This window comes from Chelonoidis abingdonii, chromosome 18, assembly GCF_003597395.2.
Source record: "Chelonoidis abingdonii isolate Lonesome George chromosome 18, CheloAbing_2.0, whole genome shotgun sequence".
Taxonomy (NCBI): Eukaryota; Metazoa; Chordata; order Testudines; family Testudinidae; genus Chelonoidis; species Chelonoidis abingdonii.
The window spans coordinates 12,853,418-12,866,397 of record NC_133786.1 but is presented as its reverse complement, the minus strand read 5'-3'; the positions used below and the strand labels follow the sequence as shown (position 1 = coordinate 12,866,397).

The 12,980-nt window shown below is 46.6% G+C and overlaps 1 protein-coding gene across 1 annotated transcript in view; it reads left to right on the top strand.

Moving 5' to 3' along the window:
• The window catches only part of POU2F3 (POU class 2 homeobox 3), a 58,588-nt gene that overhangs the window by 27,404 nt on the left and 18,204 nt on the right, over nt 1–12,980 (top strand). Inside the window, exon 5 of the mRNA XM_032780799.2 lies at nt 12,192–12,296. Coding sequence (XP_032636690.1) covers nt 12,192–12,296 — 105 coding nt within the window. The remainder of the gene's footprint in view (nt 1–12,191; nt 12,297–12,980) is intronic.

Below are 12,980 nucleotides of genomic sequence, written 5' to 3'. Positions count from 1 at the left end.
ACAAAAGGTTCATTAATAAAAGTTGGTCCAATAAAAGATCTGACCTCACCCACCTTGTCTGTCTAATATCCTGAGGAACACTGCGAATAAAATTGTTATTGACATGGCAGGCTGGACTAATTCCACCTGAGACCTAAAATTCCTGGTGGCCTTTTAAAAAAAAAAAAAAAAAATATCACTAATAACACTTTGCCCTTGCATAGTACCTTCCATCCAAGGACCTGACAGCACTTTGCTGGGTAGTGTAGCCCCAGGACACTCCTGAGAGATAGAAGGGAATCTTACCCTCATTTCACAGATGAGGCAACTGAGGCACAGAGACTGATTTTTTTTTTCCATAGGTGCTGTTGAAACTATGGCAGTCATGAATAGCAGGCCCAAGGTTATACAAAGAGTCTGTGGCAAAGCTGGGAAATGAACTTAGATCTTGTGACCTAGAGCCCTGCTATCTAACCAGATTAATCTCCTTCCTCCCATAAATCTCTTTGAAGGAGCAAGGTGCTAAACATTTTATTATTATTAATAATAATTTTGCTAGACCTGCGCTTCCCTCCCTTAGGGAGCAGTTCTCATCCTGTTTCATTTTAAGTTATCTCTCTTCCCCCTCCACCACCCAATACCATGTATTCCCCACATGCCATTTCAGTTCCTCCTTTGCTCTCCCCTGTGGGTATCAGCTGAGGTCAGGTTTCACTATGCCCTCCAGATTTCCATCCCCTCCCTGATTTGCCCTCCTGTCTGATGTCAGTTCACATCCAGCTTCCCTCTTCCCTCCAGGTGTCGGTTCAGATTACACTTTCTCTTCTCCCTCCTTGCCCTGAAGTGTCACCCCCGCACTCAGTTTTGCACTGTCTCCCTTGGGACCACTTTGGAAAACAACTTCATTGGCTCAAAACCAGCTGTACTCTCCACATCTGTATCAACAGACAGAATATGAGCTGAACGCTGGGCTGTCCCTTCCCCTTTGAAGTTTCCCCAACTTTCCCTGTACTTGTGCTTCTAGCACTGACCTGTATCTGTTTGCTGGTTCTCCTACAAAATGCAACCCATTGGGGAAAGGATCCAGAGAAAGATCTGGCTTTAGGTATTGTATTCTTGCATTTCTATACATGACAGGGTTTGGTGTAGGTCACGTGTAGAGGGACCTCTTTCCCAAACCACTGTTGGTCTTTCATGTTGGTAGAGGAAATGCTTCTTTCCCAACACATTTCCTCCCCCAAGGGTGTTCCAGTTCTCCTTCTGGCTGTCTATGGGGTGCCTACTGCTTACTCCTTCCATATTCTTTCTTGCCACCGCTCCCATACGCGTCTGTGGGTGTTTTGCCTGGGGAGGAAGCGCAGGAAGACGAGCCACCAGGTGTCATCACATGGCTCATCCTTGCCTAGGAGTGATTCTGGCCCAAGCTCAATCTCCAGGATGGAATAAAGTGCTGATCCTCTTGTGCAGAAGGTGTCCTTTATGGTGAACTTCCAATGAGCTGTATCAGCCCCTAAAATTTAAGTTGTTTGTTGAAACTCCCCATGCCACAAACAAGTCTTCAAAATTGGGCCATTCATGCCATGGGTCCAGGGTTTTTAGCCTGGCAAGAATTCCCAAGACAAGAGCCTTTCTCACTGCACCTGTTCCCAGCATAGTCACCGAGTCTGTGCCTTCAGGGTGCAAGCTGTCTGCTGAAGCTGACGGTAGCTACTCTTAGTCTCTGATTTGGTCCTTTGGCCAGAACCAGAGACGCTAAAGCAAATGCCAAATGCTCTTTTGCAACCTGAATCTAATGTATAACATCATTGGCGTGTAAGAGGCAGAACTGTAGAGCTGGTGAACATCAGGCCTGCTCTGCACTGTTCATTCCCTCTGGGGCACGTGGCACTGGCCACTTTCAGAGACAGGATACAGGCTTAGATGGCCCATGGGTCTGACCCAGGATAGCCATTCTAATGGCACCATAGCTGTGTCGCTGTGGCACCTATAGTATAGACTTTGCCTCAGTTGGCAGCTGCAGCATAGGCCATGGCAGTGCAGCCACAACCCCAGTTGCTGGCCCCATAACTGCTGCCTGCTAATTTGATGCAGCCCTGTCCTAGGGGGACCCCATCACCACCAACAGTGAGACAGGACATTGGTCTAGGTGGCCGCTCTTTCTTCTTGGTGCTTCTGCTGAGACAGCCAAGAAGGACATTGCCTGTAGAAGTGGTTTGAGGGACGTGGACACATTGTCCACTTGTGGCTGGAATGAGACCCACCAAACCTCTGGTAACAACTTATGGTCCTTTTTGACTTGAGCTGGATCTAAACCAGTTACCCAAAGACCCAGTATCCCAAACCCTTGAACCTTCAGAAAGCTTCCAGCCACTTCCTACTCTATCTAAACCCATTCAGTGGCGCCTAGTCTCCAGTCTCAGGCTACCCCAAGGAAGGCTCCATTTCTGGGTATTTTCTGTATGACCACTCCTGTCCCAGGTACTCTGAGCAGGACCCATCTTTTCAACAGCTACTGCTACACACAGAAACACATAAGCAAGCGTCCAATCACTCTCCATTCACCAGCAGGTGAATTTGCAGAGTGCATGCAAATTCCTTTCTCCAAGTGGACTCCTGTAATCCTCGAGTAAATATTTTCCAAGCTTGTAGTGGGCTGGCTTGGCTTTAGCAAGCTATTTGCAGGGACATACCAGTTGTTTGTACAGTAAAAGCTAAGCTCAGAGGCACAAAGGACACTTGTCTAGGGGCTATTTAGATTGCCAGGCTCTTTCTAAAGCCCTGAGCTGGATGAACCAAAATGCACAGAAATAGCTCTGCTGGCTCCTAACACAATCGTCACCAGTAATAACACAGCTTTGCATTTCTCTAGGGCCTTTTATCTGAAGATCTCAACACATCGGCAAATGTTTAATTAATTAAAGGCCTCTCAGCACCCTGGAAAGGAGGGGTGCTACACCCATTTTTCAGAAGGCAAGTCGAGGCACAAAGGGGGCAGGCGCCAGTTTTCAAACAAGGCCTCTAATTTGGAATGCCCGATGATAGACCTGATATTTCAGAGGTGCCAGGCAGCCGGAACTCCCTGTGAAATCAGTGGGAGCTGCACGTGTCTGGCACCTTTGGAAATCAGGCCCAGGGATTGGCTCCAGTTGGGCACCCAAACCAATGAAAGCAACAAGCTTCTATGGAACATTTGTTGCACGGTGGCTTAGCCAAGTGAATTTAGTGGCCGATTTGGAAGTAGGTCCCAGGAGCACTGGCTCCAAGCCCCATCCTCTAATCAGATTTCACCCTGATCATTAGTCTACATTCCTTGCCCCCGATATGCAAAGCGAAATGACATTGTACAGTAGAGCTGATCTTGCTTTAATTATCTTGCTTGTATGTATTTAAAATAGTCCCTTTGGCTGCTGTTCCCATGTCCTCATTCCTTCTGGCGTTGGGACAGGATTCCTCCCAGCGATGTCAAAACTAGCCTGAGCCAATCACGGAACACTGTTGGACTGAGACTAGGCCATCCGCAGTCACAGGTTCTTGCTGATTCCAAGATCATTTCCTTCTCATGCGGGACATGGCGTGAGCCGCCTTGCGGCAGTGGGGGTGGCTAAACCTGGTTCTCACAGCTCATTACACAGATTCCAAGCCGGCGCCGTTCTGCCCACGGCCTGGATGATTGATCTGGGGACATCAGTGCTGTACAGCGGGTGACAATTTAGATGGTCCCTGCCCTGATTGGCAGCCCTAGGGCCAAGGGGGCATTATACAGAACAAACAGAGGAGGGTCATCCCAGTCAGAATGGTCCCTGGAATGAGGAATCTCTCGGGAAATGTTAAAGCACCAAGCCTGGCCCCATTGAGAACAATGGTGGAGTTTTGCCACTGACTTCAGTGGGAGCAGGATTGGACCCAGAGGAGTCCTTTCAAGTGTGCAGCGTAGCATGGAAGAGCTCTGTAGTGGGCGAAATAGACCAAAGGGATTCATGAGGACAGAGTCAGGGACACTGCCCAGGAAGGGGGCAGAGGAGAGAAAAGCAAAGATGTGGGCAGGGGTGGAGTTCTGGAGAGCTTTGAAGATGGTGAGCCTGAATTTGAGAGAGGACAGGGAGTGGAGGCAGGATGACAGTGCTGCGCTGTGCAAAGAGACCCAGGCAGCAGGGCAAGAAATGAAGATAAGCTTGGCTCTGGGCAGCTGGATTTTGGATGAATGGGGAGAGGGGAAAGCCAGGAAGAAATGGGTTGCTAGGGTTCCATGAGGAGAAAATGCTATAAATCAAAATGTAATACTTCAGCGGACGGTTTTCTACACATCTGAGTCTCCTGTTGCTCAGTCAACTCAACTGGCCTCATTTTATAAACCACTAGCTTAGCATATCTGTGGATGTTAGTGGAGAAAGCAGCTTGGCTAACTCCAAGCAGTATTGGCCAGGATATACAATAACTTAGAGTCAGTTGGAAAGAATATCCTGGCTATGCACAGTTCATCCTTTGCCAAATCTGTGCTCTCCAATACACATCTCCAGATAAAGGCACTCACAAGCCTCTGTGTGTCTGGGGATATGGTACATTGAAATAAACACAATACCCTTTAATTTAATGATTGTGCACAATTACAATTTATCAGAACACATCTGCCTGAGCAGCTTCTGAAGTCAACACAGTCATTCAAACTGTTCATTTTTCATTTGCTCTTTTTTATTTTTCCTTTTCCTTTTTGTGTTTTTTCCTTTCCTTCCTTCCCCTTCTTCCCCATTTGTATTGGCCTGTACTACACATGTTTGTTTGATGTGTGTAATTCATTGCTTTGAGGGGACTGCTTCTTTTCCTTATTTTTTTTCACTGTTCAAAAACAAACCAACACTAAGGAAATTCCATACAAAAATGTGTGTTAATGAAAAGTTACGGATAACACATTTTAAGGTATAACTTTTGTGTATTTAAAGTTTTGATTCCCACAGCCCCATAAGCTAGCTACATATTTAGGCATAACTATTAACAGCATAGGTTTGATCTTGCACTGTGAGCAATATTAGATTAGGCCCAGTTTAATAAAACAAAAATAACACAGAGGTGCAATGTGGGTGTACTATGGTTGAGAAGGAAACTATAACTCATAAATGTCCTGATTTTTAGGTGGATTTTCCCAAAGCATTCAGTAATGGCCTAACTCTGAATGCGTGTTGTGCTGAAAGCCTTTGCAAATCCTGCTCCTACACCTCCTACCAACCCATAACATGGCCACATGTAGAGTTTGAGTGGGGGATTTGCATTGAATGTAGGTTACGTTCCTGACTCTTGACATCTGTTAATTGAGGATAGTATATGGGGATATGGTAATTGCAAAACTATTAATATTATTCCTATTATTTATTATTATTTTTACTTCATAGTGCCCATAAGGGTGGTAGGTACTTCACAGACAAACACATAACAGACAAGGCATGAAGGTTGTTCTTGTTAAAGCAGCACCTGGGGCATTGTGTGGTTTGATTCCTATCTCTGTAACAAACGCTCTGAATGACCATAGGCAACTCACTCAAGGTCAGGCTCTCACAAGCCTTACTCAGGTTCAGTAGCACTTTACTCTGGGAGCGATTTCAGTGAGACCATCTGTGGAGGGAGGTACTACTCAGTGTGAGTAAGGGAATTAAAATCTGCCCCTTCAGTTCTTTGTGCCTCAGTTCACCATCTGTTAAATGGGAATAATAATGCAACTTTACCTCAACTGGGGTGTTGTGAGGATAAATTTATTAATGATTGTGAGTTGCTGAGATACAACAGCCTTGTGGGCTAGATAACTAGGAGAGGTCTGTGTCTCAGGGCTTGGCTACACTGGAGAGTTGCAGCGCTGGTGAAGGGGTTACAGCGCTGCAACTCACTCTATGTACACACTTACAAAGCACAGCCAGCGCTGCAACTCCCTGGCTGCAGTGCTGGCTGTACACCTGGTCTGATGGGGGTGTAGCGATTCCAGCGCTGGTGATGCAGCACTGCTCATCAGGTGTGGACACCAACAGCGCTGTTATTGGCCTCCAGGGTATTAAGAGGTATCCCAGAATTCCTGTCCACAACAAACCGGAAGAATGGCTGAACAACGAGCTCTAAAAAACAAACACAGCTGCTCTTTGCTCCAGCGAGCGAGCGAGACGAGGAAGGGGAATTGCTTTGGAATGTTCACAGCTGTTTGTTTGAGGGAAGAGGGGAGTCTGTGTTGAGCAGCTGCTTATGTGGTCTGAAGGCTATTTAGGAGTGCATAATTTGCATTTAGTGAATAAGAGAGGGGTGGGGGAAGGGTCAAAACTTTTTAAATGATTGATGGTAGCTGTTGTGTATCTTCCAGTCCTTAGAACTTGCAAGGCAGGGAGCTGAGAACAGCTGCTAGTGTTTGCTTGAGGAGAGAAACAGCACGGCGGGGGGGAGGGAGTCGGAGAAGCTGCTTATCTGGTCTGAAGCCTTTTTGCATTTAAGAGTGATTGAGAGAGGGGTGGGGGAAATGGCCAGAATTTGCAAGGCAGGGAGCTGTCACAGTGTCTGCTCCAAAAATCCACTCTCTCTGTCTCCTCCACGCTCCCTGTCACACTCTACCCCACCCCCCTCTTTTGAAAAGCAAGTTGCAGCCACTTGAATGCTGGGATAGCTGCCCACAATGCACCACTCCCAACAGCGCTGCAAATGTGGCCACACTGCAGCGCTGGTAGCTGTCAGTGTGGCCACACTGCAGCGCTGTTCCTACACAGCTGTACGACCATAGCTGTAACTCCCTGCGCTGCACATTTCCAAATGTAGCCAAGCCCTCAGAGAGCTTACAGTCTAAATTTAAGCTACATAGTAAATGTGTGATCACTCACAGCACCCTGAAGTGAATCCTCCCATAACATTCTCAGCTACCTGAGTACCATTTTGCCTAATGTGCAGTGTATGTAATATGCGATGTGATTGGCTACACACATGCAATCTAGGGTGAAACTGTAGTCTGTGTGGTTAGAAGAAGCATCCAGATTGAGGAGGGTGCTCTGTCAAACCCACCCCTTAAAGGGTTCCTCGCTATTGGTAAATATAAACCCACATTGCCAACAGGGGGGTGGCAGGGCAATCATGTTGCATCAGAAATGTTGAGGAAGAGGAGGTGACTTTGTGTTTTACACGGAGGAGGACAAGGGGTGTTGAGTTCACCCCATGGAAATGCAACATGCAGTTTATAAGACTAAATGTGAGGCTGGTCTGCCTGCCTAGCAATCTATCCATCTACCTGTTACTGACATGGCCTTCATCACTGTAACATCTGAGCTGCTAGCATGCTTTTTTCTAACCGCCTTGCGTGAGCTTGGACTTTCACAGCTTGCAGGATGTCTCCAGGAGGTTTTCATGAAGTAAGCCTTTGCCAAATGTTTATAGATCTGTTACAAAACAGATGTGCTCTCTTTCTTTTCTTTTTTTTTTTTTTTTAACCTTCCCTCTACTGGTAAGGAAGAGTTTGTGCAGTAATTGCAGGCAGGTTGGGAGATGTTCTTTCCATAATTCTGTCTTGTGAAATGTTTATGTAATATCTTCCACCAATGGATTACGCAAGTGAGCCGAACAGCTTTGATCATTTTTCATCACCCTCAATTAGTTTTTTGTTTTGTTTATGCGGGGGAGGATTCCACCAGGACTGGGTAAGAAACGCATCAGTGGGCTGTCAGAGTGAGCAGACCCACCAGCCAACTAGTGAAGGGACAAATCAGCCAATGAGGGAAGGGACTTCCTTTAAAGCATCTTGCTCTCCCTTTTGTTTTTCACCTGGGGTCAGAGGCCCCAAAACAAACTATGTCAAGATAGGGAGAACATCTAGATTAGATTTGCAGGAGCAATTCCTTTCCTGTACCCTAGTAATCCTTTAATGCAGTAGCTTTATGTGGTGTATTTGTCACCCTCTAGTGGATCACCAAGAGGATAATTACCATTTTACTAGCTTTAGGAGATCCCCTTTAGCTCAGCTGGTAGATACCAGTGGTTTTGTAGATGAAGGTCTAGAGTCCTAGTCCCTCCTCCCGGTGTGCATGACCTATATATCAATAATAGCTGTTGTTTGTGGCATGTCATTTTGTTTCATTCCCCTGCAAGGGTCTCTCCCTGGGCCGGGCCACAGTGAGTATATTCCTAATAGTTTGCTGTGCAGTCTGAAATTACATTTTTACTGAGGCAGATGGCATCATGTTACACCTTGAGTCTCCCTGCCACCTTTCTGTTTACTGGTCCCAGTCTAACTTGACCTCCATACAAAGACTCCAGAGAAACTCAGCACAATCTGACCTTTATTTTGCTCTCTAGCTTAAAATCACAAGAGCTGAGACACTAACTTTTATCATGGGTCTCCTTATAGTTGCTGGTTTTTCAGGAAGTCTTAGCTTCTGGAGTCAGGTGATTATGTGAGAATCTCTGCTTTCTTTTTTAAAAAGGTAAAATTCTGACCCTCTTGGTCTGGTGAAAAGGCTTGAAAACATGACCTAGGTGCACTCAGAAACCAGAAGGGAAAAATAATATGATTTTAAAAAAATCTCATGATAACAACCTGACTCGCAGTTGTTGAATGCTTGGGATTAGAAATCCTGTAAAGCTTTCTCCGAATGAACCAAAGATGGAAGGATCTGCATAAACACGCCAAACTTTGTGACTTGGTTACATCCCAAACATAGAGTAGTAAACAGATAGGAAGCAGCCAATATGCAGGGGAGGGCTGGAGTAAATTTGAGTCCAACACTAACGAAATAAGGTGCAATAGAGAAGAGTTAGTTAATTACCCCCAGGGTCCCTCCTATCTTCTCTGGAGAAAGCTGGCGAATTCCAGGAAGTGGGGGACAAGCTGTTGGCAATGTTGTTTTCTAAATTGGGAACCAGTTACTGGTTTGTTTTTTGTTTTTTGGGGTTTTTTTTTTTGCCAAACCCACCTCTTTAGCTCACGTTACGTGATCTTGGGATGCAGCTACACACCCTTTTCTTCCTGGAACGCTTCCAAATCATTCCGTTTGGCAGCTGTAAAAATTGATTTCAGTTTGGAAATGGCTTGTGGTTCTTAAATGCTCAACTCCGATCAGGATCAGGCAGGAGAAAGCACCTTGGTCTTCGTGTGAGCATGGTCACTTTTCTCTCGGTGGCTGTTTGGATTCGGATTCTTGAGTCACGTGAGCCATAGATACATGAACCCTTGGCAATTTAATTGTAATGATTGCAAGTATGGGTAATTTTTTGTTTAAATGTGGTGGTTTCTGGTAAATGTCTTCAGGAGGGAAAGAACTTGGAAAGGGTGAAAGGGTTGAAGTGGAGTGATGGGCTCAGAGGAGAGGAGATAATGTATTCATAGGGCCTTTCATGTAATGGTCACCAACTCAAATACTGCCCAGATTAGTAGTGATCAAAAGTTTTTACCATCTGTCTAGTAGAAGATCACTCCCTCCTGAGAATTGTAGAATTCTCAGCTCTCTTTGGAAGGGTTAATATTGCGCAGTAAGCTTTATGCAACGTATATAGCTACAGCATGTTACCAAAAAGAGAGGACATCATTCTGGGTTTTGTGTACTACACCTTTAAATGTGTAAATTAATCTTTACAGAGGGGGCACGGGGGAGCTTCCTTTCTGTGCTTCAATTCAGAGTGTGTGTGAGAGAGAGAGAGAGAGATTGTGTTCATTCTCTCTCTCTCTATCTCATATGAAGACTCTTATATTTGTTCTTTCTTAGTTATTTTTCCTTAATCTGTAACAAAAGCCATCGCGACTGAAAAATGCATGCTTTGCTCATGATTTGTGGGAAAACCTACGTTGCTTGTCTCTCTCTGCTGGTAGGAGGCTACATTACTCACTCTTTGCACTAGCATCTCAAGATACTGGAGAATGAAAAAGTTGTGTTTCTTCAGTGATCTTCGATTGTGTCATTAACTACTGCTGGTAGCAAGATCCATTCCAGATTCTAAGAGAGAGTCCACAACCCTCAGCCAAAGCACAGGGTTTTCATGGCATTGGGGAAAAATTAGACCTGGATCAGGACTGTTGCTTGAAAGGACCCAAACTAGAACCCCTGTGACAAAGTTCCTCCTCTACCTTGGGGGTCCTGTGCTTATTGGTGGATTGCTCACCTCCAAGACCTTCCTCTCTGGTGGAACCCACAGTCTGGGTTAGCTCCTCCTGTGTCTGATCAGGAGTTGGGAGGTTTGGGGGCAGTGGCGGCTCTAGACATTTCGCTGCCCCAAGCACAGAGTCATGCTGCAGGGGGCACCTGCAGGAGGTCCATCGGAGCCGTGGGACCAGAGGATCCTCCGCAGGCATGCCGCCAAAGGCACCCTGCCTGCCACCCTCCCGGTGACCGGCAGAGCACCCCCTGCAGCATGCTGCCCCAAGCACGCCCTCGGCGTGCTGAGGCCTGGTGCCGCCCCTGTTTGGGGGGAACCCGGGCCCGCCCTGTACTCAGGGTTCCAGCCCAGTGCCCTGTGGATCGCAGCTGTCTATAGAGCCTCCTGTAACAGCTGCAGGACAGCTACAACTCCCTGAGCTACTTCCCCATGGCCTCCTCCAAACACCTTCTTTATCCTCACCACAGGAACTTCCTCCTGGTGTCTGATAACGCTTGTACCCCTTAGTCCTCCAGCAGCACATCCTCTCACTCTCAGCTCCTTGAGCCTTTTGCTCCCAGCTCCTCACACCCACATCTCACTGACTAACTGGGAGGCTTTTTACTAGTTCCAGCCAGCCCTTGATTGGCTTCAGGTGTCCCAATCAATTTAGCTATCTCCACTGGCTTCTAGAAAGATCATAATTGGCCCCAGGTGTCTTGATTAAGCTGAAGCAACTGCCATTTGGTTACCATGGTACCAGGGATTTGTTTAGCCTGGGGCTAAGGTTCCTGTTCCTCACTACTTTACTGTAGCCATATGGCCTTGCCCCATCACACCCCAGAACCAAGCACCCTCAGACTTGGGGAAGGTTTGGCTTTGGTTCAGAATTTTGCCACTTGGATCCATGTCAAGAAAAGACCTATTGGATGAAGCCAAAAAGTTCTTTCTGCTCCCTACAAATGCAGGATACAGTGCTCCCAGTTGAGGATGAGCAAGGCCCTAACCTGATGTTGCACCTATTCCACTCAGCCTGCCACAGTGATGTGTGAGCATTCCTTTGTTCTTCAAAATCCTATTGTTCATCCCATGGGGGCGCCAGGTCCCAGTGACAAATTATACCAATGCAACAAGCAACAATGGGTTTTGCCTTGTTTTGGAGCAGAAAGAATAAAAAGTAACTTGGAGACCAAAGAACCGAACAAACTCAAAGCTCCCGTTCTGATCCTTGGTGAATTTTTCCTGTCTTAGAAATCTGGATTTGAGTCTTGCCTGGACTTTAAAGTAGGGCAAGTGGTTCCAGGGCTGACTCCAATGCGGTGTGCAAAATGCTACTCACTTGCTTGGCTCTGGGCAAATGATTGTTTTCCTTTAATAGCATCAAATAGCATTCGTTTGCCCATTATCACCAGTGGTGAAGTGCGGCCAAGTAGATTTAGTGCCAGGACTGGTGAACTTTCAAGGCTGGAAGCCACTCCTAAATGGTGCTGGTTTTCATATGCTTTAATCTGTTCTTCTCTTCTCCATTCCCTGCACCCTCATGGCCATCTCTGCAGGAAGATGCTCTGTAGCCAGAAATACAGTGGAGTGCAGCTGACGCAGCCCCTAAAAAGGGCACTAGCGACTTAGCCAGCCCACCAATTTCTATGCATTACTTGTTGTTATAATACTTTGCTTTCTGGTGCTTTTCTTCCAAGAGCCACAAAATGTTTCAGGGCCTTGGTTGAGCAGACCGCTTAAGCACGTGCTTGACTCAAAGCAGCACTGAAGTCAGTGGGACTTAAATGCTTTAATTAGAAGGCTTTTAATTAAGGACACCTCACCCCCACCCTTGGCGAAGTGGGTCAGTAGACTTATGCCCACTTTGCAGGTGGCAACGCTGAAGGAGAGTGGGGAAGTGACTTGTCCAAATGCACAGACATTGCTGCAAAGCCAGGCATGGAATCCAGGCGTTCTGACTCTCATTACTAGACTTCACTCTTGGTGTGATGCCAAGCATAGGTACAATAGAGAGGATCTTTCCCAGGTGCCCCAAACTCCAAGCTTGCTAACTTCCTGACTGTTCCACCTTGCTCTGACTCCATGTCATCTGTGCAGGCTTCCTGCTGATACAACTGCTGTCCTCTCCCCTGCAGATTAAAACAGAAGATCTCAGTGATTCCTTGCAATCTCCGGTACAGCCCAGATCAGGCCACCTAGGACAAGGATCATCAATTATGCCTGGGACCCAAATCGCCGGGGTAAGTGGTTTAGCAGCCGCAAGAACTCCAGGAGTCCTTTGTGGCACTGGTTCTTGAGCACTCATTGCTTGAAAGCCACTTTAAAGCGGTGCTCGTATGGCTATGGAGAAGGCTTCCAGGGTCAGACACTGTGAATCCTGATTCAATTTGCTTTGCGAAGGTCAGGTTCATCCCTAGGGTCACTCAACTGACTTTGGTCGAGTTACACCAGAGACAAACTGTATTCCTTGGGGGAGATTTTTCAAAGGCTCAAATAGCAGTTAGGCACCTAACTCCCATTAACTTCTAATGGGAGTTAGATGCCCAAATGCTATTTGTGCCTTTTAAAATCTCTTCCCTTATGTTTGCACCTAAGATGAAAGGGTGAAATTCACCCCTGAGCAGAGCCCTTGCCCAAGGCGTAGGCACCACTTATGGTCCCACAATGCTTCAAAACAGGAGCCAGATTTTAGAGTTCATCACACTGGGTGCTTGTTGGGTGCTGAGCTCCTTGGAAATTCTGACCCCAACTGTGGGTGCCAAGGACTTGATTATCTGACCCTATGGGCTTAGCTGATGAATAGACCTTGTGAATTCCAGCCCAAGTCCAGTCTCCTGTCTGTAAAGTCAGACACGGAGTCAGAGCTGGGACCTAGGACGTTATAATTGGGAAATGTTGCAGTTGAGGAGTTTGTAGGAACTACA